At 45.2% G+C, this 27,239-nt stretch overlaps 1 protein-coding gene across 2 annotated transcripts; it reads left to right on the forward strand.

Annotated features, from left to right (window-relative positions):
* The first annotated feature begins 10,931 nt into the window (after positions 1 to 10,931).
* On the forward strand, positions 10,932 to 27,185 carry R3HDML (R3H domain containing like). Of its 2 annotated transcripts, XM_053244665.1 has the most exons (7): positions 10,932 to 11,202; positions 11,875 to 12,241; positions 13,552 to 13,670; positions 17,590 to 17,722; positions 22,999 to 23,114; positions 24,797 to 24,914; positions 26,414 to 27,185. In XM_053244665.1, the coding sequence occupies exons 2-7, from the start codon at positions 11,981 to 11,983 to the stop codon at positions 26,417 to 26,419; spliced, it is 753 nt and encodes a 250-aa protein (XP_053100640.1). In that variant the 5' UTR covers positions 10,932 to 11,202; positions 11,875 to 11,980; the 3' UTR covers positions 26,420 to 27,185. The 2 variants fall into 2 exon arrangements, with proteins under 2 accessions (XP_053100640.1, XP_053100639.1); XM_053244664.1 differs by lacking the exon at positions 26,414 to 27,185 and having other exon boundaries at positions 24,797 to 25,996.
* The last annotated feature ends 54 nt before the right edge of the window (positions 27,186 to 27,239 follow it).

The raw sequence follows: 27,239 nt of genomic DNA on the forward strand, positions 1-27,239 counted from the left end.
TATTGTGTCTCATGTATTTTAATCTGTGTTGACTTTTAAATATTGTTTTAAATTTTGTATACCACCTAAAGATGTACATATCAGGCACTATAAAAATATGATAGATAGATAGATAGATAGATAGATAGATAGATAGATAGATAGCACAATATGTAAAGATGTGAACAACATTTTGCTTGCTGTATGGTTCTTTACTGATGCTTTCATGTTAACCACTTTGAAAGGTTCACCTGAAAAGTGGTATATAAATGCCATAAATTAAAAATAGATAGATAGATAGATAGATAGATAGATAGATAGATAGATAGATAAGATGGAAGACATTATTTCCCCAGGGTTCAGAGGATGCAAGAGCAACTCCTTTCTTACCAAATGAAAATACTATCGAATAGACTTCCAGTGTTAGTTACTTTAGCTCTGTGCCAGGACACCTGGAGGTAAGGAGTGTAACCGTAAACGAATACACTTGACAGCAAGGTCAAAAATGTGCCCTGGCTGAGTATGATTTGCTGACTTGAGGCTACAAGCATCAGGTGACACAGACGGATTTGGAGGAGCAACTCAAGTGCAATGAGAGGGCTCTTCAGCTATTAGACAGAGGGCACAATCCAGCCAAAGCTGAGCACTTTTTATTTGGGGGAGTAATTGATGATCATGTCAGGGGTATAGCTATAATTGAGCAGATGGGTTCAAAGAACCCGGGGGGCCCAGCTCCCACCCCTCCCTATTTTCTTCATTATCTCTCTCACTCCGAAGGGCCGCAGGAGGGCCTCTTCCCTAGCTATGCCCCTGGATCATGTTCACTGTCCACAACAGCTTATGTGATTTCTCAGTTCTGCTTCACATTTTAGATGAAAAGTTGCATCAAAATGCCAGCAATGTATTTAGAATGGCTTTGAAGGGGAACTGGTTATGGACCAAATCTGGCCCAACAAACGGGGGGGGGGGGGGATGGGAATGGTGGTAACTGGAAAGAAAACAGGGGGAGGGGGATGAAACAGAAGGGATAAAGTGTTTCTTTTTAGAGGGATGAAGTTTGTGGACATCTAAACTCTTCATATATGTGAAAAGTGATTTTTCTTCAATAAAGCACAGGGGTCCAGCAAAGGGGCAAGCAACATGCCGGGCATGGTGGGGCACTTGACCCTTGCCCTCGCAATTACCCCAATGTTCCTGGTAGTCCTATTAAAATTCAATCGAGCTATTTAACTCTTTCCAAACATACTCCTAGAATTTGATTGCACTCAAGGCAGATGAGCTGTGCACCAAAACACACTTACTAGACTGCTGTTTGAAGTGCTTCCCTCCAACAATACAGAAGTGGACTATCCTGAGCTGAGATGGCCATTTGTTCACATTTTCCAGCCAAATAATCCAGTTATATAATCCACCACTGGAGTTAGACTCTGTACTGTGGCTCACCTGATCTGTCATTAGGTGTAAGGTGGTATGCCCTGTGTCTAGAATGTGATGCCCCAAATTTGGGTGCCTTGGCTGCTTTGTTATGTCCCATTCACTTCAATTTAGCATGGCTGAGTTTCTGACATCCACCACGCCTTTTTACAGCCACAGCAGAGGTGAAATGTTCAATTGAACGGTCTCTGCTTTCATAGAAGCTACACCACATCACTAGATGCCAGCTGGCCCTGGATAACATCAACATTGGCCAGAAGACGTCATTTTTCTGTCTTGATGGTTTAGGAGACACTGACCACTAACAAGATTTAAGAGTCAAAATGAGGTGGGGGTCAGGGAAAAAAATCACATGAAATCAATAAACTAACAACCCCTAAATAATCCTGCAAAATCCAACAAATAAGCTTGGGACATCTTGCCTCACTTTCACTGCAAAGGTCCTTATGAGAAACGGAATGTCACCTTTTCCAGCACAGTACTCAATTATTCTGGGAAGCATCAACCTTCATTTTATGAGGGCTTCATTTTTAGGCTAACAATTTGGCTACTGTGTTACCTGAGTTTCAGTAACCTCTCCTCCTCAAACACATTTATTTCCATGTGTAAACACTGAAAACTTTCAAGTTTACTCAAAGTTAATCCATTAAAAAAGAATGTAAGAAAAAGCATTGCAATGGAAATCCACTGAAAAGGGATACAGGGATACTGAGAAATGATACCACCCAAAAGATTGTAGATGTAAAGAAATTGCATTTCAACATTGCCTGTTCATCAGAAAACACAAACTTGATCGTATATCATGTTTGCACTCTACAACCATCAAAAATACTTTGGGCAGAAATCAGGCAGAAATGATCATGACTAAATCCCATTGAAATTAATGAGATTTAAGTTACTCATAACTAACGTCTCATTTATTTCAATGGTACTTAGTCATGGGTAACTTAATCTGAATCCTACCATTTGATTGCCATGGTATATATTTTGCCAGGCAGGGAACATTACAAACTCTTGGCATCACCATGATTATCTGATGGCTAACATGCAATCTTGAACAGTACTTTTTTGACTGGTTCTCAGGATCAAAATCAGGATAGGAGGACCATCCAGCCAAGCTTTAAGCTCTGTGTATGCTCCTGGGCACTGGTCATGTGTCAGTGAACACATCTGTTGCTGAGAAATTACTTATGCTCTATAAGTAATTGAACAGGAAGCCAACTTTATTTATTTTATTTATTGTTAAATTTATATACCGCCTTTCATTAACACAATCCCAAGGTGGCTAAATATGAAACAAGAGTTTGATATTTATTACTAACTAAAACATAGTCGAAGAAAACAATAAACAGACAGTCTCTTATCAGAGAGAGGGAAAACCTATCAGTATGAATTCAAGTCATCAAGTGAAGAGCAGACAAACAAATGGTGACTCCACTCCCAAGCCAGTACATAGCTATATTCAAATCTAGACAAGCATGCCCCATACAAAGAACTGAGACAATGTCTATGGCAAAATTCCAACATCAAGGTAGGAAGAGGGGGAAGTGATAGTCTGCTTGCCCTGATCTGGGTAGGACAGTGCAGGGTGTGCTTTTCCTCCATCCCCACTACAGTGATGGGTACATGAGGTGGGTTGTGCACTGCTGACCTTCCCAGACTGTGTCTAGCGGATGGTCACCTCCTCCTCCACTTACCTCAATGTTTGCAACACATGATCATTTCTCAGGGGTGCGAATGGAGCTTGAAGCTTGGCTGGACAATCCTCCTATCCTGATTTTGATCTTGAGATTGAGCTCTTTAATAACCTATAAACGTGATGCCACATCCCCTGCTAACCTGGCAAAGAGGCACCTGTTAATGTGATGATTCTCTTTATTTAGCAGGGGGAGAGTAACTGGCCCTATCCACCCCCAGCACAGTACCTCCAGTGACTGTTGCTGGTGTCCATCTCATGTTTCTTTTAAGATTGTGAGCCCTTTGTGGACAGGGAGCCATCTTATTTATTTATTTATTTATTTATCTATGTAAACTGCCCTGAGTCACTTTTGGAAGGGCGGTATAGAAATCGAATTAATAATAATAATAATAATAATTTATCATAGAGCAGAATCTGTATTATTAATGTTAATTAATTTAATAATTGAGCTTACAACACATAATGCAAAAGAAAAAATGAGTAAGGCAGGAAGAGAAAAGCAAGCAGACTTGGGTACCAACTTTCAAGATTGCTTAAATAATAAAGACAGTTAAAAGATGATGCCATCTACCCAGGTCTTCTCTCATACATGATCTATCTCCCCTCCACCCACCTAGTTGTTTGCTCACACACGATGGATAATTGAGAGCACATGCAGCTCCTGAAGCCGGGTAGGATGCTTGCCCTATCCAGTTTTCAATTAGCACAATTAAAGTGCCTTAGATATTCTCAAGATTGTATATAATTCTCAAGATTGTGTATATTTGCACTATAGCATGAAGCTGGCTTGGAAGAAGATGAGCGCAGTTTTAAAGTTGGAGGAAGAAACATCAATAACCTGCGCTACACTGATGACATCACTCTGATAGCTGAGAATGCGGATGATCTGCAAGCTCTAGTAATGAAAGTCAAGGAGCATAGTGAAAAAAATGGGACTACGACTAAATGTAAAGAAGACTAAATTAATGGCAATGGGTACAGCAACCATCCTCAGAATTGACAATGAAGATATTGAGGTGGTGGATAGCGTCTCCCTTTTAGGCTCGACCATCAACAGTAAAGGATCCAGCAGTCAGGAAATACACCACAGACTAGCACTTAGTAGGGTTGTAATGAATTGTAAAATCCTCCTGTATTCTTCCAAGAAAACCACATGGCTCTGTGGTCGCCAGGAGTCAACACCAACTCGACGGCACAATCTTTCCTTCCCTTTTCAATCTGCACCTAACACAAAACCCTAAAAATGAGATCCTTTCAACCAGGTTGCTTTGTATCAGTAACAACCACAGGTGCCCCCCACCACTCCCAATCCAGGCAATGTCAAACAGAAACCAAAAGTTTTCTTGTAAATGTAATACATTAGAAGGTTAAATGGATGCTGCAGTATAAAGATTATAGGCTTAAGAGGGAACATGTGACTCGTGTTCTCCTCTATACATAATTGTACTGGAAGCCACTTTGACTGAGAAACAAGACTTTGATATTAATTTCTAATTAAAACATAGGCGAAGGTAACAATAAACAGACTAACAGTCTCTTATGCAAGGAGAGGGAGAACCTCTCAGTTTGAATTCAGGGCAGCAAGTGAGGAGCAGACAAACTGTGACTCCACCCCCAGCTAGTACATAAAGGTAAAGTGTGCCGTCGAGTTGGTGTCGACTCCTGGCCATAATGCTGGGAAACGTTGAAGGAAAGAGAAGAAGAGGACGACCAGCAGCAAGGTGGATGGACTCGATTCCGACAGCAACGAATGCACCACTGCGAGACCTTAAAGGCCAAGTTGAAGACAGATCATCCTGGAGAGAATCTATCTATGTGATCGCTAAAAGTTGACGCCGACTTGACTGCACTTAATCAATCAATCAATTAATATTGCTTAAGCAATCCACAAGGTTAAAAAAGGAAGACCTAAGAGGGCTGACTGAGCAAGAGATATCATCATATTGGCATCATCAGCCAAGGGGTTGCAAGATGAATAACATGGACCTTGGGATAAATAGATCTTGGAACAAAAAAGAACCTTGAGAACATCTCTGAATGTTCCATCATCAGTAATTCATTCTGAATCTCCAGGTATGATATGCCAGATAATTCGTTCTGAATCTCCAGGTATGATTGGCTGCCTGCAGTTGTCCACCTATTAAAAGTAATCACCCCTTTACCTAATAGCTATACGTTTATGAACAAGTTGTCATATGGGTGTTTTGTTATTTATCAGCCATATGGTAAGATTCAAATGCAGCCTTGATATATAACTGAATACCCAAATCATGTTTCAAGAGTGTGAAAGCAAATAGAGAAAATGCTGAAGTCTATAAAATTTTGTGACAGGATTTTTAACAATGGTTTGGGAATGGGGTGGGGGGAAGTTGGCAGGACAATTCACAAACCTATAGTATGATTTCCACATCCTTGAAAGGATAATTGAGATAAAGCTTCGCCGACATCTGTGTGTGTCAGCTCAGTGGCATTGAACCTGCTCTGCATGCAGGAGGACACACAATCCATCCCCTGCACTTCCAAGTACAGCTTGGAAAGATCCTATTTTATCTTACTAAATGCTTCTAGATGCCTTGAACCACTTGTGATGGAGCAAATAACAGGTTTAAATCCATTTAACATTTTTAAAACATTAAACAAAACAAAAACACAACTAGGTGAAAAAATGGAAACTGTCACATCGTGTTCTGGAACCATTAAGAAGCTAGTGGATGCTTTAAAATGGAATTGGTTGGGCAGATTTTGGATACCAGATGTTGGGGATCAACAGCCAGACGTGCACCTAAGTAATTTTGGAACCTGGACCTAAAGGCCTATGGAGACCCCCACTGCCCGCAAGTTAAGCATCATCCCCCTACACACACAAACACACAACACAACTCACGCAGTATTTTTAACATGTGGGTTCTTGAGGGCACAAACAGCAACTGAACACACAAGAATGTAAGAATATAAAACAGGTATATTTATGCAAATATTCATAAGCAGAGACATTTCAATACACAACTTAACATACTCCCACCCCACCTATTTCTTTCCCCACTCCCCTCCGTCTCTAAAACGGGTCACGCTTGCCTGCCTCATGCAGGTCACAGTCATGCTCAGCCACCTGATGCAGCGTGGACAAGCAGCGCAGTAACCACACCACCCGGGGAACACTAAAGAGGAGGGGGGGCAGGGGGTGTGGAGGCCCTGGACTATGGCCCAGAAGTCCAGGGGTAAGACTGCCTCTGCCAGCTGCAGGAGAAATGGTTGCCTTCATGCCCTGCTCTGAGCTTCCCAGAAGCATGTGGCTGGCTATGGTTGGAAGCAAATCGTTGGACTAGAACCTTTGGTTTAATTCAGCTTCATCTTATGTCCTTGCCAGCCCTGCAGACAGCAGCGGTGTGTATTAGAAGCAAATTGTGTTGCCTGTGTGTCAGCCTTCTTCAAACACTGGTAGACAGCCCATGTGGAGACATGATTACGCTGAAGATTTATCTTCTCTTCCTTCCTTTCTTTCTCTCTCCAGTCATTAAAAAGAGAATTTGTTGGGACTGCTGCTGAATCCAGTCAAATTGTGTGTGCCTTTTGGCTCTCTCTAAAGTCCTCTCTGCAGATACCGTGTGCTTTGGCAGACGGGACAGTCTAGGCTGCAGGATATTACACCTGGCAGGGACACAATACTTACCAGTTCCTGGAATTTAGATTGTCTGGGAGAGTGCTGATTAAGCAGCTCCTAAGGCACCTAATGGCACAGAGGGGAAGCAACTTGCCTAGGGAGCAAGAGGCTGTTAGTTCGAATCCCTGCTGGTATGTTTCCCAGACTATGGGAAACGCCTATATCGGGCAGCAGCAATATAGGAAGGTGCTGAAAGGCATCATCTCATACTGCACAGGAGGAGGCAATGGTAAACTCCTACCAAGAAAACCACATGGCTCTGTGGTCACCAGGAGTCGAAACTGACTCGACAGCACAATCTTTCCTTCCCTTTTCAATCTGCACCTAACACAAAACCCTAAAAATGAGATCCTTTCAACCAGGTTGCTTTGTATCAGTAACAACCACAGGTGCCCCCCCCCCCCCCAATCCAGGCAATGTCAAACAGAAACCAAAAGTTTTCTCGTAAATGTAATACATTTAGAAGGTTAAATGGATGCTGCAGTATAAAGATTATAGGCTTAAGAGGGAACATGTGACTCATGTTGCAGAGAAATTACTTCTCCTCTATACATAATTGTACTGGAAGCCACTTTGACTGAGAAACAAGACTTTGATATTAATTACTAACTAGAACATAGGCAAAGGTAACAATAAACAGACTAACAGTCTCTTATGCAAGGAGAGGGAGAACCTCTCAGTTTGAATTCAGGGCAGCAAGTGAGGAGCAGACAAACTGTGACTCCACCCCCAGCCAGTACATAAAGGTAAAGTGTGCCGTCGAGTTGGTGTCGACTCCTGGCGACCACATAGCCCTGTGGTTTTCTTTGGTAGAATACAGGAGGGGTTTACCATTGCCTCCTCCCGCACAGTATGAGATGATGTCTTTCACTATCTTCCTATATCACTTCTGCCCAGCATAGGTGCTTCCCATAGTCTGGGAAACATACCAGTGGGGATTCAAACTGGCAACCTCTGGCTTGCAAGTCAAGTCATTTCCTGCTGCGCCATTAGGTGGCTAAACCAGTACATAGAAGCCAGTACCTAGACACATTCAAACAAGGACAAGCACGCGCCACATAAAGAACTGAGGCAGTGTCCTTGGCAAAATCCCAACATCCTCCTTCTCATTGTCTTATTCCTGAGTTCGGAGTCCCACATTTTGTTTTATGGTATGATGCAGCCTTTTCTTTTCCTGACTGCAGCAATTTATCTGATTCTGAATCTGGCATACATTCCATTTTGTGCCAGTATGTAGGTTCTGGCATTTTATCTTCTTTGGCTGCCAATGACAATTTCTTTGGTGGAATCCCTTTACTAATTCTGAAATTATTGAGATTATTAATCTCAATTAGGGGTGTGCACAGAGCAATGTTCATGGTTTGTTCTGGATTCAGACCCAACTGTGGGTTTGCGAACCCATTCGGCTCGTTCAACCGGTTTAGCAGTTCGAGGACGGTGAGGGCAGCACTGGGGTGACAATGAGAGGCACCTTTAAGAGTAAATTAGCAGATCCTTACTGGTTCAACTGCTGCTCAGACAACTTCTGGGTGCAGCAGTGCTCCCCCCAGTGACCCATGTGGACGTGAGTCATCGGCACTCACCTGGCCTTCTTATGTAGTGAGAGAAAGTACCTCTCCGTTTCTTTGTCTACTTCTTACTTGCTATCTTGAATTTCAAACTGAGAAGTTCTATCTTTCATGGAATAAGAGACTGTTGATTTATTGTTTTCTTAGCCTATGTTTAATTAGTAATAAATATCAAACTCATGTAAGTTAAAGTAACTTCCCTGTGTAATCAATTTTACAAGATAAGAAATTACTCTGCAACAACTTGACCATTTGCTGTCTCCTTCCAGGGATGACAATAAAACTTACAGTTAGAAGGATTCCAGTCCCTTAGGAACATAGGAAGCTGCCTTATACCGAGTCAGACCATTGGTCGATCTCGCTCAGTATTGTCTACACAAACTGGCAGCAGCTTCTCCAAGGTTGCAGGCAGGAATCTCTGTCAGCCCTATCTTGGAGTTGCCAGGGAGGGAACTGGAACCTTCTCCATGCAAGCATGCAGGTGCTCTTCCCAGAGTGGCCCCATCCCCAGAGGCGTAACTATAGGGGGGGCAGGGGGGGCACGTGCCCCGGGCGCCATCTTTTCTGGTCACATGGGGGGCGCCGCCATGACAAAAAAATATTTTTTTTAATTTTTTTTAAAAAATTGTTAATACAAATGTTTCCTGCTCAGTGCAGCAGCGCTGCAGCAGTCAAGGGAGCGCATCGACGCCCCCTCCCCCACGAGCGGTCCCTTCCGCACTGCCCACGCCCCCCCAATTGCTTTGCTGGCCCCTGGCGGCCAGTCAGTGGCCTGGCTTGGCGGCGGCGGCGGGCGCTTGTGAGGAAAAACCTAAGTATAATGTAGTATGTTGGGGGGCAGGGGCGCGGGGGGGCCATTTCAGTGCTTGCCCCGGGCGCCGTTTTCCCTAGTTACGCCTCTGCCCATCCCCTAAGGGGAATTATCTTACAATGCTCACACATGTAGTCTCCCTCAAGAAACTTAGACAGTATTTAAAACAACGGTAATGGAGGCTCAGATAAAATGTATAACACAGTCCATGTTCTTATGATCAGAACAACCACATTTAAAGAGTTAACTGAGATTGGCCACCATGATATGCTGCCAAGGAGTGTGTCACGAGAACCTCGAATTTTCAGGCAATCCCAGTTAAATTGCCACAGTTAACTGCCATTTAACTGGGATCACTAACCAGGATCTTGTCTTGATGGAACGACATGGTGGAAATCTTAAGAACCAGCCTGGGCTTCGCTGCCAGTGAGATCTGGTGGGAGCTGCATGGCTCTTGGCAGTGACGTGGCAGAAAACCCACCTACGGAGCCCTCTGGTTAGCCGAGGTGAAGGACGCAAGGGCTAACTGCTAACTGCTCGTGTGTGAGCATTCTGGGATTTCCAGGGGCAGGTATGATGCGTCCTGACCCCCAAACCTCTGCGCTGCCTGGGACAGCAGCAGACCGGCTGCGTTCGTGATCCACATGCCCCGACCCTCCCAGCGAGCTTCTGCTGCCTTCCCCACCCCACCCCACTCTCACTCGACCATGAGAAAGGGCTCATTGTCTGATGGTTAGCAGTGTGTGATGAAAAGGTTGCCTGTTATTTCATAAGACCAGCAAACTGTGTAACGATGGAAAACGCATTGAAGCGCTTCACACAATTGGTGCGAAGCACCAGACGGGCTTTGCGCAGGGAGAGCGGGCTTAGCCCACTCTCCCCGCACACAAGCAGTCGCTTGTTGCTGGGCGGCTGGATCGGCCACCCGGACGAGCAGCTGCTCTGGTTGGGCGTACCTGCACCTGCCTGCAGCTCTGTTGGGAGTTCCAGGGGTCGGGGCAAGGGGAGTGCTGCTGCGTGGCACCCCAGACCCCCAAACCCCAAGAAGGCACTGCGCAAGTACACGGGGCTCCCTAGAGTCCCCTCCCCCCCGACACCAGTGTGTCAGCCACGGCTGCTGACACATGATCAAATAAACAAGGTTAACGGCGCACTCGCTCCGTTAACCCCATTTAGGGTGAGGGGTCGTTAGGTAGGCTAGCCGCCTTGGAACCACCCATGAGCACGGTGGTTCCGACGATCACCAGAAAGTGGGCTAGGCTCCCTTAGCCCGCTTTCTGGTGATCATCAGAACGGCCTCACTTTCTCAAAATCAGTTATCATTTTCTCCAGATCCCTGGCAATGAATTAGAGCAATCTGAGGTAGCTGTTGGGGTCTGTGAGGACAATGGCTCCACATTTCTCCGCAAGAATGGTTATAGGCACATCCCTGTGTGTTCTACTGCTACAATTCTACTCTGAACAGCTCATCAGGACAAAGACATGGAGAAACAGTGGGCCAACTTGGCTGTGCTTATATCTGTTACTTGTGCTACCTTCTATTTGTGCCATTATATATTTGCTACCCTTATACTTGTTCCATTCCCCCCCACCCCCAAGCTAGGACCTCTCTGTGCCAAAGGCTGTTTTCAAGGCTTGGTTTTCTGGGTGTCCAAATTCTAAGTGCAAAGCGTTTTCTAAATGCAGTGGCTGCACATGCATGTTATAGCTGTAAAGAAATTACATGGAATGGTGACAGGATATTCATTAGTTTATTAATGTTATGGTTTTTGCAGGCTTCCCTACTTTGTGGCTCACAACAAGCAGAGAAGCTCACTAGAGACAGCGCCATGAGCACACAGGGAAAATACCATAAATGGCCCGCTGAGGACTTTCCAGAAGTTAGGACATTCCCCAAGGGAAGAGTCCAGATGCAGATTTTGCTTGAGATGTTAAACCTCTCTGCCACATCTGGCTGGGCAGGTTGTTTGCAAAGGTCAAGTTCTGCATTTACTGAAGCAGCAGCAGTAGCAACTAAGATTTCTCAGCTGTTCTTGGCTTAGCTTGCAAGGTATGTAGTCTGGGCAATGTATCCTCTCAGTTTCTTTAGGGAATAATATCTTAGAAGGCTTTTCTGGTACTGAAAAAGAATGACAAGCTTGATTCTTTCTCTTTTCCTCTCTCAGAGAGGAAAAAAAGTGTAGCTTCTCTATTTTCATGCTAAACCTTTTTAGAACTCCCCCCACCTCCCGCCCTCTGCCTTATTCCAATAAGATTTCAGTTTATCCAGCAGATTTTCTTGATGGACCAAATCTCTGCGAAACCAGTGGGAAGGAGGTAAAGCTTCTGCAGCAGCAGGTTATTAATTAGCATCCTTTTGGCAGGTACATGTGAATATTTGGAATGATTTGGCAGGAGGGGGGGATTTTCCCCCTCTCAGACAGCAGTGATAAATAAAATACCTCTGGAGGTTTCACAGTTGGTCTTAGAGGAAATTTGCTCTTTACAAATGCAGTTTATCCAAACTCTTTATTCTCCTGTTCTTAGTAAAGTCCTTCTTGGTATATTTCAATTTCTATTTTTTTGAGCTCTGGTCTTTCTTTCTTTCTTTCTTTCTTTCTTTCTTTCTTTCTTTCTTTCTTTCTTTCTTTCTGTCTTCCTTCCTCTCTCTCTCTCTCTTTCTTTCTTTCTTTCTTTCTTTGAATCAAAATAAAACAGTGCATTTATTGTTTTCTTTTTTTAGATACCCAAGCCAGAAGGAAAAAGATTTGTCTTCTTGATTGCTTAAAAAAAAAAAAAAACCAAACTGCCAGTTATTTAGGCTAAAAAGTCTATAATTTTTTTAAAAAATGACTCTCTTGCACATGCACATATATTTTACTGGCTTGGTCTTCTGGATGATACAGAAATCCAGCTCCTTTGTGCCACCCAATACTACTGAAGTCCTTTACCCATCCAACGGCCCTGAGAGAGGCCTCACGTCTAGTCTTGGAGTATCAAGGACTCGCAGGAAGCGCTATATTTCTCCCAGGGATGTGAGTGCGCTTTTGGATTACCACAACCAAGTGCGGGCACAAGTGTCTCCACCAGCTGCCAACATGGAGTATATGGTGAGTTTTCTTTGTGCTTATTATTGGGAAAGGGAGGAATAATTGTCATTGGGGAGGTGTTAGAAAAAGCAAATGTTTATTTAATACATTTGTACTTTACTACACCCAGCAACCTAATGGTGCAGCAGGGAAATGACTTGACTAGCAAGCCAGAGCAACCTGGTTCGAATCCCCGAAACACCTATATCTGGCCACAGTGATATAGGAAGATGCTGAAAGGCATAATCTCATACTGTGTGGGAGATGGCAATGGGAAACCCCTCCTGTATTCTACCAAAGACAACCACAGGGCAACCTCTAACTTGTGGGAGGGGGGCCTCCAGCAGTGTGGAGAGGGGGCACCAAAGACCTTTAGGTCCAGGCTCCAAAATTACCCTAGTGGACCTCTGCTGCTGGCAGTGGCATAGCAATGCTGGAGGTGGCCTGACTTCAAAATATGGTAGCTACCACCACAGCCACTACCGCTGCAGCCACTCCTCACGTACCTGCCACCTCCCCTTGGGTCTCACAGCTGCCTCCTCACTTGCCACCTTTGTGCTGCGCTCTCCCACTGGGACCTGCAGCCGCCGCCTCCTTTCCTAAGCAGGGTCCACCCTGGTTTGCATTTGAATGGGAAACTATATGTGAGCAATGTAAGATATTCCTCTTAGGGGATGGGGCCACTCTGGGAAGAGCATCTGCATGCTAGCCTGCAGAAGATTCCAAATTCCCTCCCTGGCATCTCCAAGATAGGGCTGAGAGAGAATCCTGTCTGCAACCTTGGAGAAGCTGCTGCCAGTCTGTGAAGACAATACTGGGCTAGATGGACCAATGGTCTGACGCAGTATAAGGCAGCTTCCTAGGAACTGCAGGTTTTGTGGCACTACCATGGAGGTGATGGTGGCTCAAGAGATACAGGGAGGAGAGGCAGTGAGTGAGCAGGGCCTGGGGCAGGAGATCAGGGGTATAGCTATTAGCTATAATTGAGCAGATGGGTTCAAAGAAACTGGGGCCCCCAGCTCTGAGGGCCCCTCAGCTCCACCCCTCCTATTTTCTTCATTATCTCCCTCACTATGGCTAGCTATGGCCCTGGGCGGGAGGGTGCTTGGGAACTCCTCTTCGGTCTCCCTCCCCTAGCAGCCCATGTTTATGGAACACAGCCGCTCAGTTATGGCTCTGCCTCTGGCTGCTGGGAACTCAACATCCTCGAGTGCAAAACATTTACATCCCTCCCCTTGTCCTGTGGCATTAAGAGTGAAGGGAATCAGCACTCTGTTTATAGCCCACTCTATATTATGCCCTTTCTTCTTTTTTGTCCCCTTCTTGACTAGATGTGGGATGAGAGGCTAGCCAGATCTGCAGAAGCCTGGGCAAAACAGTGCATATGGGAACATGGGCCTCCACACCTGATGAAATTCATGGGTCAAAATCTTGCCATTCACTCAGGCAGGTAAGCAACTTGATAGTGTCCCCTGGCGATACCTGAACGTTGCATGTGGCATCAAGGAAGGCTGGCCCCTTTGTTCTTGGCAGAAACAGCCAGAACTCCTGCGGACTTGCTGTTAGAGGTTGTTGATTTTTACCCACAATAGGTAAAACAGCAGAGCACTAAGGAATGAGCACACACTCCAGTTACAGAGTAGGTAGCAGAGGATGGTTTGGATATTGCAGCTATTTAGAGAAAACACATGGAGAGCCTTGTGTGACTAAACACGAAACATTTATTGGTTAAATACACTTAGACAGGAAAGACCTATCTCTAATCTAAAGGACTACATAGTGGATAGGTAAGGAGAGAGAGAGAGATGTTTCCATCTGCTCTCTAGGAGGAAAGGAAGGGTTGTGACTCAGCACAGGAAGTGCTGCGGAGTCAGTTCAGGGGTCATAGAGTAGGGACAGATAGGGAGACCCTGACTCACTGTCTCTACTCCCAATGCCCCTAGTGGTCATTAGGACAGTTGGTGCAAAAGGTTGATGCACTGGAAGTTCATCTCCAACAGTTGCTTCATCAAAAACAAAGCTCAGATGAACAATATGCTCCCATCTCACAATTCTATATCATTTTCAGTAGTGTCCAACGATATAATTTCCCAGCACTTGTAGTAATCAACACTTGGAGCAGGTGCAAACCAATGGGAGCCCATCGCAGCCATGACACGGTCAACATCAGCGAAGAAATCAGTTTTGCTCAGTTTAGCCTGAAAAGATGCAAACTCTGTACAGCTTAATCCCACCCTCCGCCCCAAGTTTACTTCAGTATTTTAAAAACATACATGCCTTTTTAGTGAAGCAGACATGTTCCAAACTCTATATGCTTCCATCAGTCTCAACACATTATGTGGCTTTTCTCACTAGGAGAGGAGAGCTGGTCTTGTGTTAGCAAACATGACTTGTCCCCTTAGCTAAGCAGGATCTGCCCTGGTTGCATATGAAAGGGAGACTAGAAGTCTGAGCACTGTAAGATATTCCCCTCAGGGGATGGAGCCGCTCTGGGAAGAGCAGAAGGTTCCAAGTTCCCTCCCTGGCTTCTCCAAGATATTCCTGCCTGCAACCTTGGAGGAGCCGCTGCCAGTCTGTGTAGATAGTACTGAGCTAGATGAACCTATGGTCTGACTTAGTAGGTGGCAGCTTTCTATGTCCCATTGTTCCACTAGCAGCCAAGACAGGACAGGGCTTGGCTACCCATGAGAACTGCTGGGAGCTGTGGCTCCTGGCAGTGCCTTGGTGGCAGACCTGGCTATGGAGCCTGTCTGTTAAATGAGGTTAAGGGAGCAAGGTCTCCCTTAACCCTATTTAACTGACCAGGAACTGGAACCTGGTCGTCTGTGGGGGATGTCAGATTCTGTAACCTTCCTCCCCACATGCTCTCCTGCCCGGGTCCCTGATCTTGAGAAAGGGCCCTATATCTGTCTACCCTGATGATGCTCATTACAAAATACAGTTTTATCATACAAATAAATTCATGGTGAAACAGCCATTTATGCCCAAGTTACACATTGTGGTAAATGAGCAGACACTAACAAGCAGTGACCATTCTGGGGTCTCCTTGGTTCAACCAATTTGTACACAAATTGTACAATTGCATACATATGTTGGACAAAAATACTGTGCACAATATTTGTATTGTACACAAATACAAGATGTGTATTTGTCATTGAAAAGATGTGCATGGCTAGACATGTTGAACTTTTTTTAAAAAAAACCAGTGTATAAATATGTAAAATAATAATAACTAGTGGGCCCGGGCACAGAGCATCTGTGCCTCAAGCGGGCCTGCCGCCGCCGCCTGGCCCGCTGCCGGGCCTCCGCAGCCGGGCCTCCGCAGCCGGGCCCGCCAGCCGCTGGCTCGGCTCCACCCGGGCCCGCCGCCGCCTCACCCGGCCGGGCCCGCCGCCTCGGCTCCGCGGCCACCATGGCCGCCCACACTCCTGGCCCGCTGGTTCTCCTGGGTGTGCCGCCAGGACCAATCAGGCGCCCCCGCAGTCCAGCCAATCAGCTGGACTGCCGGGACGCATTTCTCCTGGGCACACCCAGGAGAAATATATATATAGATAATAATAATAATAGGAGGAGGAGGAGGAGGAAGAAGAAGAAGAAGAAGAAGTATTCTCTTGCCTTCCACAGCTTTGCTGCCACTTGCAGTGGGTGTGGAAATGTTAATGTGACAACAATCTCAATGGTGGGAACACCATACACACCATAAACACCTGGGCTATACCTGTTATCAGATACACTGCAGGAATAATAGACTGGACCCAGGCAGAGCTAGAGATGCTAGATCGTAAGACCAGGAAAATCATGACCATCAATCATGCTCTACACCCCTGCAGTGATGTAGATAGGCTATACCTCCCTCGCAGCTCAGGTGGAAGAGGAATGCTGCAAGTCCATCAAACAGTAGAGGAGGAGAAAAGAGGCCTTGAAGAATATATCAAGGACAGTGAAGAAGATGCACTTCAAATGGTCAATAACGAAAAACTATTCAACACCAATCAAACAAAGCAGGCCTGCAAGAAAGAACAAGTCAAGAACCGAGCAGAAAAATGGAAAAAGAAGCCACTGCATGGTCAATATTTGCACAATATAAGTAGAAAATCAGACATCACCAAGACCTGTCAATGGCTTTAGAATGGCAACTTGAAGAAAGAAACAGAGGGTTTAATACTGGCTGCACAAGAACAGGCACTAAGAACAAATGCAATAAGAGCAAAAGTTGAAAAATCCACAACAAACAGCAAGTGCCGCCTTTGTAAAGAAGCAGATGAAACCGTGGACCACCTAATCAGCTGTTGTAAAAAGATAGCACAGACTGACTACAAACAAAGGCATGACAAGGTAGCAGGAATGGTACACTGGAACATCTGCAAAAAATACAAGCTACCTGCAGCCAAATATTGGTGGGACCATAAAATTGAAAAAGTGGTAGAAAATGAAGATGTAAAAATATTATGGGACTTGCGACTACAAACAGACAAACATCTGCCACACAATACACCAGATATAACTGTAGTCGAGAAGAAAGAAAAACAAGTTAAAATAATCAACATAGCAATACCAGGGGATAGCAGAGTAGAAGAAAAAGAAATAGAAAAAATGACAAAATACAAAGATCTACAAATTGAAATTGAAAGGCTGTGGCAGAAAAAGACCAAAGTAATCCCAGTGGTAATTGGCGCCCTGGGTGCAGTTCCAAAAGACCTTGAAGAGCACCTCAACACCATAGGGGTCGCAGAAATCACCATCAGCCAATTACACAAAGCAACTTTACTGGGAACAGCCTATATTCTGCGACGATATCTATAACAGCAACAACATTGACAATAAAATTCAGCCATCCCAGGTCCTTGGGAAGGACTCGATGTCTGGATAAAACAAACCAGTCAATAACACCTGTCTGACTGTGTAAACAACAACAACAACAACAACAATAATAGGAGGAGGAAGAAGAAGTATTATCTTGCCTTCCACAGCTTTGCTGCCACTTGCAGTGGGTGTGGAAATGTTAATGTGACGACATCACATCATACATAGTTTTTTCAGCTACATATTACCAGAAAGAAGTGGAAAAAGATGCAGGTGGGGAGCATCCCCTCACAGGGATGTAGCTAGGGGAGAGGGGGCCCATGTCTGGGGACCCCTCTCCCCAGCGGCGCTCTGAAAGTAGGGAGGGGTCGAGCTGGGGGCCCTGGGTTCTTTGAACCCATCCATTCAATTCTAGCTATGCCCCTGTCCCCTCATTTTCACAAATTGTGTCATTCAGGCCTTAGACTTCTGGGTTTGGTCAGGCAGGTTTCTTTGTATTACTGAGATTTGATTACATCTTTGGCAGAGCAATTAATAACATGTGCCTTGTGTGTGGCTTTCCTCAGGTACCATTCAGTTGTGGACCTTATGAAATCTTGGTACTACGAGAAGCAGCATTACTCCTTCCCTTATCCCCACGAATGCAAGCCCAGCTGCCCTTCCAAATGCAGTGGTTCTGTCTGCAGCCATTATACCCAGGTACCTATATGGTATATAATTATTTTATTTATTTGATTTCTATACCGCCCTTCCAAAAATGGCTCAGGGCGGTTTACACCAGGAAATAATAAATAAGTAAGCTGGATCCCTGTCCCCAAAGGGCTCACAGTCTAAAAAGAAACATCAAATGCATCAAATGCATTTGCATAGCACTTCCAAGTGTTCGGAGCTCTGCACACACATTATCTTGCTGTAAGATAAGTACTCTTTTCTTTGTGTCATACCTGATGCTGAAAGAAAGAGCCCTTTTGGACGTAGCATGAAACTGTGGGTTGGCAAACCTGAAGTTAATTCTTGAAACCAGAAATCGTCCCGCAGCCTCCGGTTTCAGGGCAGAGGAGCCTCTCCCACTTCCTGGTCTGCCAAGGCCATATCCCAGCAAGCTCCGTAGCGCTTGTGTCATCAGAGTGCAGGCAAGGGTCAGCAGGGTGACAGCCACTGGCCACAATCTTCAAAGGGGTGTGCCCAGTGCAACTGTGCCTTTTCAGCATGAACCACCTGCCCTCAACAGGGAAAGGGCATTTCTCTCCTTTTGCCCACACCACTTGCACCACCGCCCTTGCAGGAGCCCCATAGCCAATCTCGCACAAGCACAATTACTGGTAATTGGGGGTGGGGGGAGAGGGTCACTATTATTCTGTTACTCAGAGGAGGGAATATGTATATGAGGGCAGGCAAAGGATCCTGGGGTCTGGCCCACTGTGGCAAAGGATGCTCTTGTGATGGCAGACCCAGGCAGAGCAGCCCAGGAACCCCCAACACACTCCTGCCCCTGTATGTGTATCTCACTAAGAACATCGGAATCTGCCTTATCCCGAGTCAGACCATTGGTCCATCTAGCTCAATACTGTCTTCAGGCCTGCTCAATTTCGGGCCCGCCCCCGCCAGCTGTTTTTGGACTACAACTCGCATAATCCCCAGCCATAGTGCCCAGTAGCTAGGGATCATGGGAATTGTAGGCCAACATCTGCAGGGAGGCCGAAGTTGTGCAGCCCTGGTGTAGACAATACTGAGCTAGAAGGACTAATGGTCTGGCTCGGTAAAAGGCAGCTTTCTATGTTCCTATGTAAACCAGAAGGTTTGTTGGGGAGAGTAAATTTCAGTCAGGGACTGAACCAGCTGATAGCTCATGCTCTTAACCTCTATGCCATATCAGTTCTAAGGTCTCCACTCTTGTGCAATGAAGGCACAAGGGACAAGGAAGCCTTCAAACCTAGCAAATGTTATGAATAGCAGCAGGTCATGTTTAGCCTTGTCCTTTAGGCACAGGGAGAAAGCAAAGTATCACCATTTCTACCAATCCCACCTCATTAATTTACCTCTCATCACTGTCTCTCCCATTTCCCTGCAAGCAATCATCCTGCACTGTCCAAATCTCAGCTTATTTCCTAGAAGTACCGCCTGCTTTTTCCATTGCTCCGTCCACGGCTACCGGAGCCATCGGCTCCAGATGAAGGAGCTGGATGGAAGAAGCCAGAGAAAGAAGACCTTGCCGGGAGAGGGCCTGCTTTAAATTACAAAGATCAGGCTGAAGGAATGCAGGATTTGACACTTATACAAGCCGTTTGCTTTGAAGACTCTGGGAGACACTCCATAGCAGTTCATTGCCGACTTTGCCCATTGCTGGCTAGCAAATCTGAAGCCACACTTTCCCCACAGATGTTGCTTTGCCGTGAATGCCATTGTGTGCAGAGACTTACAGCTTGGCTTGCTCTTGCATCTTTAGCAATTTGGGCTGCAGAAGGATAAGGCACAAGAGCAGGGGGCAGTAAAAAGTTGGCACGTCCAGTTATAGCTGGAGATTTCACTTCAGCATGCAGGGACACATTAAAGGTTCTGGCTAACTGGCTGTAGTGCTTGTTGAGAAACAGAAAGGAAGGAAGGAAAATCCTGGCCTCTGTTTTTCTTTATTATACCCATGGCAAGGTAAATAAAGTACAGCTCCTTCCAGCCTCGCTCATCATGAATCACCTCCATGGTGACAGGTCTTTGCTGAAAAGTCGGGCGCCTCAGTGAATGCAGTGAATTCATTTGCTCCTCCCTGTATGCACAGCCAGCCCGAGGTGGAAAACCTTCTTGTATCACCCGAGCTGTGGCACAGCATTTCCACCCTATAATCAATAGCAGGCTACACAGCTCCAGAATGGAGTCATTTCTACGCCACCAGTTTGGTCTCTGGAAATACCTGGCCACATATTTGCATGGATGTCTGTGGCATTTGGAGACACTTTCAGCTTTCTACCACACTCATCTGAGACCTACATCATCTCATTTCCAGTGTTGTGTGTGGAGAAATGGCAATGATGAGACAGGAAGCAAACTTTAAAAAGGTCACTTGCTTTTTATTAAGCATTACATTCAGCTGCATAGACAAATATCATAGTCTCTTTGAGGAATTTCACCCACTAGGAGACCACAAAGTGTCCTCAAAGAAGCTGTTCTTTGTTTTTATGTAGTGGTTTATCTCTAAATTCACTGAGGGAGCCCTCTGGACACATTTAAGAGATTGTATATAATTTATTTGGGGCAAAAAATGCCAGTGGTTGCAAAGTGCCAAAACCTGGGAACCATCAGGTTTTGCCACTTAGGATGATCCCCACTGACCTTGGGGATCTGGGCAGTGACCTGCTGTCTCAGGTGCAGGGGGGGGCTCCAAATGTTCAGGGGGCCTAACCAGAGGCCTTCCGCTGCCCTGCCCCTGCCCCACCACTGCCCCGCCTTTACACACATAATGGGGAGTTCTTTACATGCATAGTTAATTGGAAAATAAAGACGGGTCGATATTTATGAAAGTATCAATCCTACCTTTGTAGAGCCAGCCCCTTCTAGCTCACTGAGAGAGCAGATGCTTTGCATATAGAAGGTCCCAGGTTCAATTCCTGGCATCTCTGAGTAGGGCTGGGAAAGACCCCTCTCTGAAACCTTGGAGAGCCACTGCCAGTCAGTGCAGACAAGACTGCTTCATAAGATGATTCCAGCTTCCATTTAAAAGCCACTAGAGGTGAGAGAAGTGCTGGGAAGAACAGGAAAGCCTTTCCTCTGAGGTTGCTATGTTTTCTTCTCTCCTTTGAACGGCTTCTGTACCTTGAACAGTTGCATGAAGGTGAAAATCCAAGAGGAGAAGCCTATTCCAACTTGGAGACTCAGGGATAGGGAAAGTAAAAGTAAAGTAAAGTTGTGCCGTCGAGTCGGTGTCAACTCCCGGCGCCCACAGAGCCCTGTGGTTGTCTTTGGTAGAAGACTGGAGGGATTTACCATTGCCATCTCCCATGCAGTATGAGAAGATGCCTTTCAGCATCTTCCTATATCGCTGCTGCCTGATATAGGTGTTGGGATTCGAACCATCAACCTCTTGTTCCCTAGGCAAGTTACTTTCCCACTGTGCCATTAGATGGCATAGGAAAAGTAGCACTTGTTAAATATCCCCCTGATATGCAGCTATTGAAAGGTGCAGGAATTGATTGATTGATTGATTGGATTGATTGATTAAGTTCTGTCAAGTCAGTGTCGACTCTTAGCGACAACATAGATAGATTCTCTCCAGGATGATATGTCTTCAATTTGGCCTTTAAGGTCTCTCAGTGGTGCATTCATTGCTGTTGTAATCCAGTCCATCCACCTTGCTGCTGGTCAACCTCTTCTTCTCTTTCCTTCAGCGTTTCCCAGCATTATGGACTTCTCAAGAGAGCTTGGTCTTCGCATAATGTGTCCGAAGTATGATAGCTTGAGCCTGGTCATTTGTGCCTCGAATGAAAATTCTGGATTGATTTGTTCTGTGATCCATTTGTTTGTTTTCCTGGCTGTCCATGGTGTCCTCAAAAGTCTTCTCTAGCACCAAAGTTCAAAAGCGTCAATACTTTTTCTGTCCTGCTTTTTCAAAGTCCAGCTTTCGCATCCATAGAGTGTCACAGGGAAAACCATTGCCCAAACTATTCTAATCTTTGTAGGTATGGACACATCATGGCATCGGCATCTAAATGTCCTTTCCAAGGCCTTCACTGTAGTTCTACCAAGTGCTCGTCTGCGGCATATTTCTTTACTGGATCTTTTACTGTTGATGGTCGATCCTAAAAGGCAGAAGCTATCTACCACTTCAATGTCCTCATTATCATTTATGAGGCTGACTGCTGTGCATGTTGTCATTAGCTTAGTCTTCTTTACATTTAGTTGTAGTCTCATTTGTTCACTGTGCTCCTTGACTTTCATTACTAGAGCCTGCAGATCATCCACATTCTCAGCTATCAGAGTGGTGTCATCAGCGTAGCTCAGGTTATTGATGTTTCTTCCTCCAACTTTAAAACCACGCTCATCTTCTTCCAATCCAGCTTCCCTCAGCATATGTTCAGCATATAAATTGAATAAATAAGGAGAAAGTATACAGCCTTGTCTTACTCCTTTGCCTATCTGGAAACAGTCTGTTTCACCACATTCATCCCCCACAAGTCCTGCTATGCTGCCTCATCGTTGCAATGTGTGTGGGGATGTTCCTGGGAGGGATGAACCAAGTACGCCGAGAAGTATATTCCCAGTAGGGTCACCCAAGGCATGAAGGTCATCCCAGCTGCCCAGCTATAGCAAGCAGGCACCTATATTGGGCAGGAGCGATATAGGAAGGTGCTGGAGGCAGATGGTCACTTTAGTGACAACAACAAAGGCATCATTTCATACTACGTGTGGGAAGGCAATGATAAACCACTCCGATATCTTCCCAGGAAAACCACATAGATAGACAAACAGGTGCAGGAATATCTTACCATTAAAAAAACAAAACAAACCAGTGGCAGTTGTATAGATTCTGAACAAACAGACCTAGGAGTGTTAAGTGGTACAATTACATTATGTTCCAGAGTTGTTGTTTTTTAACATTCCAGAACTTTGTGAGAGCCCAGAATGGCTGGTCTACCACTTGCTGCTGCCAGTGGCTTCTCCCTGGCTGTTTTTGGTGGCCCTATGCCCATCACATGAGCACCCTGTTTGTAGCGCAACAATAAAGAAAAGTCTATGATGATTGCTCTGATACTGACCTCTAGAGTCAAGGGTCATTGTGGCTGGAGATGTAGCCCAACCTAGAGACACAAGCTTGAGAAACACTGGTCTATAAGATTAGTTGAGAGAGAGAGAGAGAGAATGAATATGAATCTTTATTTTGATCACAGACTAGATAAATATAAGATTAGTTCCTATGGTCATTAGTGTTCCAATGGTTTCAGGGTTAACTTTCCCTTATAATGGCTGTTTCTCTGTTTCCCAAACAGATGGTTTGGGCTTCTTCCAACAGAATTGGCTGTGCCGTCCATACATGCACCAACATGAACGTGTGGGGCAGCACATGGCGACGAGCAGTCTACTTAGTGTGCAACTATGCCATCAAGTAAGTAGCCCGCAGAAGGGATTATTGTGACACAGGCAGCATCGTTATGGTAGGGTGGAAGGTTCTCTAGTGCAGCAGTGGGCAGAGCACAGCTCATAATCTATTGGGGGTCCACTGGCCAATTTCTGATGAACCATCTGCCTGTCATTTGCTGATATTCTAGCAAAAAATGTTGGGTACTAGGTGATCCTTGGTCTGATCCCAAAAGGCACTTCATAAAGTTTTTAATTAATAGTACATGTTTAGTGTGTCTTAATTTAAAGAGTTACTTCTTGACTGTTGAGAAATACTGAGCATGCTCTCTTGCTTTGTACGTTTAAAACATGTTGATGGATCACTCAGATTCTAGTTTTGTTTTGTTTTTAATAAGCAGATTGGCAGAACAGCCTCCTATCAAATATTCCACTTGGAAATCAAAGCCCATATGTCTGGTGATCCATTTGGCTGTTCTTGGGGCTGTGCATCTTGATCCCCAAGTAGTAAATAAAGCAGATAGGGGTTTATGGTCTGAACATAAAGTGAATTTTCTACCCACAAGTAAGTCTTGAAGTGCCTCATCACCCAGAAACACGCTAGAGTATCTTTTTCAATGACAGATTACGTCTTCTCCCATGCAGTAAGAACTCTGGAAGCAAAAATCAACTTTTTTCTGGGTCAAGACAGCACCCAAAACATTTATGGTGATAGGGGAAGCTCCATATCCCCTGGGTGGATGTCTGAAGGCTGCAGGTGCAGATCTGATGTAGTTAGGAGTTTCTTGTAAAGAAGATGGGAAATGATGGTGTGCAGAGAACCAGAATCAGCCAGCATCCACACTTCATGGCCATTAGGTTTAACTTGACAATGCGGAAAAGCAGGCTCCAATTCTCTCACACTTAAAATGCTACCAGGAAGTGGTTCATCTGCCTCATCTTTATCATATGGTGAATCAGTAATGCAGTGGACAGCAGACTTGCAAACCTTAGGAAAGTGTCCCCTTTTGTTGCAAGTCATCTTCCATGCAGCACAGTGAGCAAAATTGGCTTTGTGGGCAGAGTCTCCACATCAGTAGCATTGGTAGCTCCTCTTTTCTTGTGCTGCTACTTTCTGGGGCAATGCTGTATAAGAAGAGCTCCCTCAACTCCAATCTGGCCAAATGCAGTTTCCACTGCATTCAGACAAGCTCCGTGGACCCGCAGTTTGGAGCAGCAAAGGTCACTACAAACCAAGGGTTCAAATTAGAGTCTCCTGAGAGCAACCTCGGGTCATACAACTGATGAGACTGGAGCTGCATGCATTTGGACATAACACTAAGTTAGGCTGCATGCATTTGGACATAACAGTAAGTAAACCGCAGGTCCCGGCAACTCTGGGCCCCTGTTATGTGCTAATGCAGCCTGAGTGGGGATATAAACAGCTACCTTCTGCTGACCATTGGTCCTCCTGAGTCAGTATTGCTACACCCACTGGCAGTGGCTCTGCAGAGTTTCAGACAGGAGTCCTTCCCTGCCCTATCTGGAGATGCCAAAGATTGACCCTGGGACCTTCTGCATGCAGAGCATGTGTTCTATCACTGAGCTACAGCCCCTTATACCATGTTGGAATAAAGGGATTTTTTTTTTGTGGTGGTGCAAGAGTGAAATGTACCGTCCAGGTGTCCAACAATGCCACATGCTTAATGCTTTGCCTTTCTCTGTCCCTAGAGGAAATTGGATAGGAGAAGCACCATACAAGATGGGGAGACCCTGCTCTGCCTGCCCACCCAGCTATGGAAGTACCTGCAGCAATAACATGTGTTACTCCGGACTCAAATCCAATAAAGTGAGCTGGTTCTGAACATGACACATGTATTTCGCGCTCTGCAACAGCTGGAGCATCTGTGCATAGGACTGCTGCTGGAAATGGGAGAAGTGTGGCATATGGGAAAAGAGATGTATTATTTATACTTGTGACATCCTAGCCTGCTTTCTCTTGCCCTCTCATTTGACCCCTGTGCCACATATTGATAAAGCTTCAAGTACCTTTCCCCTATGGCAGAGGTTCTCAAACTTGGACCCCCTACTAGCCCGTCTGTTTAACTGCATGAGCTGCAAGCAGCTCACACTGACACATGATCCCGGGAGCCGGGTTAAGGGTACATTTGCCTCCTTAACTTTGGCTAAGAGCCGGACTTCGGCTCTGTGTTTAGCGCTGCAGCACCACTGGGATCTGCACAGATCCTGGCTGTTCTCATGGGTAGCCAAGCCCAGGTTTAAGCAGAATTGTCTCATGAAAACAGCCTCTATGTCAATGGGCTGGTTTGGATGATACTTTGAACTAGCCCCTTAAACACACGGGGCAGAAGCATGCACATATTGGTGCACATGTCTCCCCCTCCACCTGGTTTGCCATTGCCTAGTCATACTGTGATGGTTCTTCCGAACCGTCCCTGAATGTGTGGTTTTAATATTACTTTTGAACCACCCTATGCGATTAAGACAACGGTGCATTAGCATGATGATGCACCAGCTGGGTGGGGGGAGCTGTCCATGCCCGGATTTCTCCCCCACACATTTAAAGGACCAGTTCAAAGTATTTCCAAACCAGCCTAGCAGTTCCTCGGGGAGGGGGGAATCCACACATTTTTAACGCAGAAGAGGTTTGTTTTGGACCCAAATACACCATTAAAGGAAAAAGGAAGGGCTGTGCCATTGAGTCGATGTCAGCTCCTGGCAACCACCGAGCCCTGTGGTTTTCTTGGTAAAATACAGGAGGGGTTGACCATTGCCTTCTCACGTGCAGGACTTATCCTTTCACATTTGATTGAGTACCTTGAGGTTGTTCTCTTAACTGTCGAGTTTAAGTTTGATTATCTGAATTATTAATAATAACCAAATCTCCTTCAGCTTTAATTGATTGTTGAACAGAACCAACAGAGCTTTTTGCGGGGGGGGGGGCGTTGTTGGGGGGGGGGGGTAAGGGTACTTTATGAAACAATTGAGGGCCAAGCTAAACAGTGGGAGATCTGTGATCGGATCTCCCTTGGCTTTTTAAAAATGTTAAATGCAGCTGCAGCCACCCCTCCAGGGGACCAAAGCTGTGATGCTGGGGAAGGCGGCTGGCTCTTTCCTTTCATGCCATTTTCTCATTCATACCCCTCTCCCAGAGTTGCTATTTAACATACAGGCACCATATGGATACCCAGTGGCTGCATTTAGCTTTTAAAACACCTGCTGTCACATCTAGTTTGGCCCTTGGTGAATTAACCTAATCAGACTCAGTTTTTTGAGTTTAATATATTCTGCTGTTGCCAAATTCTTCTGAAATTGTTTTCTACCTAGATATAGTATCAAGCTTGAACTTGGGCAGAGCAGATTCTCATGCATTCCATCGAAAATTCCCACTGATCAGCAATGGACATCCTCTTAATTATCCCACCTATGTGCTGAGTTCAGGAAGCCTGAGGATATGGAACAAACTCTGGCATAATCCCCATTGAAAAGAATGAGAGCTGTGCAAAAGTGCCTTGCACAGAGGACTGTGCCTCTATAATAATCCAGGCTGAGCCTTGATTGAGTGTGAGGTCATAGTGTGCCTTTTCCTCCAATTTGACTGAACATTTTATTTCTTGGGTCTATAAACTGTAGCCTGCCTATAAGGCTTAGGAATGTGGAAGGGTAGAAAATTTTACATTGTAAGCTCATTGGGGGCAGGGTCCTGTCTATTTTTTCCTAAGGAACTCTGCATGTATCCATGTGTGTCTGCAGCAATTATATCACAGGGGAGACAAGATGTATACTACAAATATGTATATAAAATATGTAAACAGAAATCTAAATGCAGGTCATGAATCCAGGGGGGTAATTGCTCCTTGAGGGACACCCCCCCATCAAGGACATCCTTGGAGATACCATAGATACTGGTGGTGCTATAAATAATAAATATCATTAAAAAAAAAAAGCAAACCAACAAACAGCCTGAAGAAGGAAGGATTCAGACTTTGGGGTGGAGAGGAACTGGAGAAGACACAAGTCTCTGTTGTAAGTTCCCCATTCAGCCCTCCACAAATGGCCTTCTTGTTCAAATGGCTGCAATAAAATACCTTGAATCTTGCCTTTCTGTTGATTGGTTTATTTAATTTAAAATATAGCTCACATTGTCAAATAC

The sequence above is a fragment of the Hemicordylus capensis genome, chromosome 4, assembly GCF_027244095.1.
Source record: "Hemicordylus capensis ecotype Gifberg chromosome 4, rHemCap1.1.pri, whole genome shotgun sequence".
NCBI classification, from domain to species: domain Eukaryota; kingdom Metazoa; phylum Chordata; class Lepidosauria; order Squamata; family Cordylidae; genus Hemicordylus; species Hemicordylus capensis.

Coding starts and splice junctions, on each gene's coding strand:
- R3HDML (XM_053244664.1), top strand. CDS start 11,981: ATGACTCTCTTGCACATGCACATATATTTTACTGGCTTGGTCTTCTGG. Junction 12,242..13,551: donor CTGCCAACATGGAGTATATG/GTGAGTTTTCTT, acceptor CTTCTTGACTAG/ATGTGGGATGAGAGGCTAGC. Junction 17,723..22,998: donor TCTGCAGCCATTATACCCAG/GTACCTATATGG, acceptor TTTCCCAAACAG/ATGGTTTGGGCTTCTTCCAA.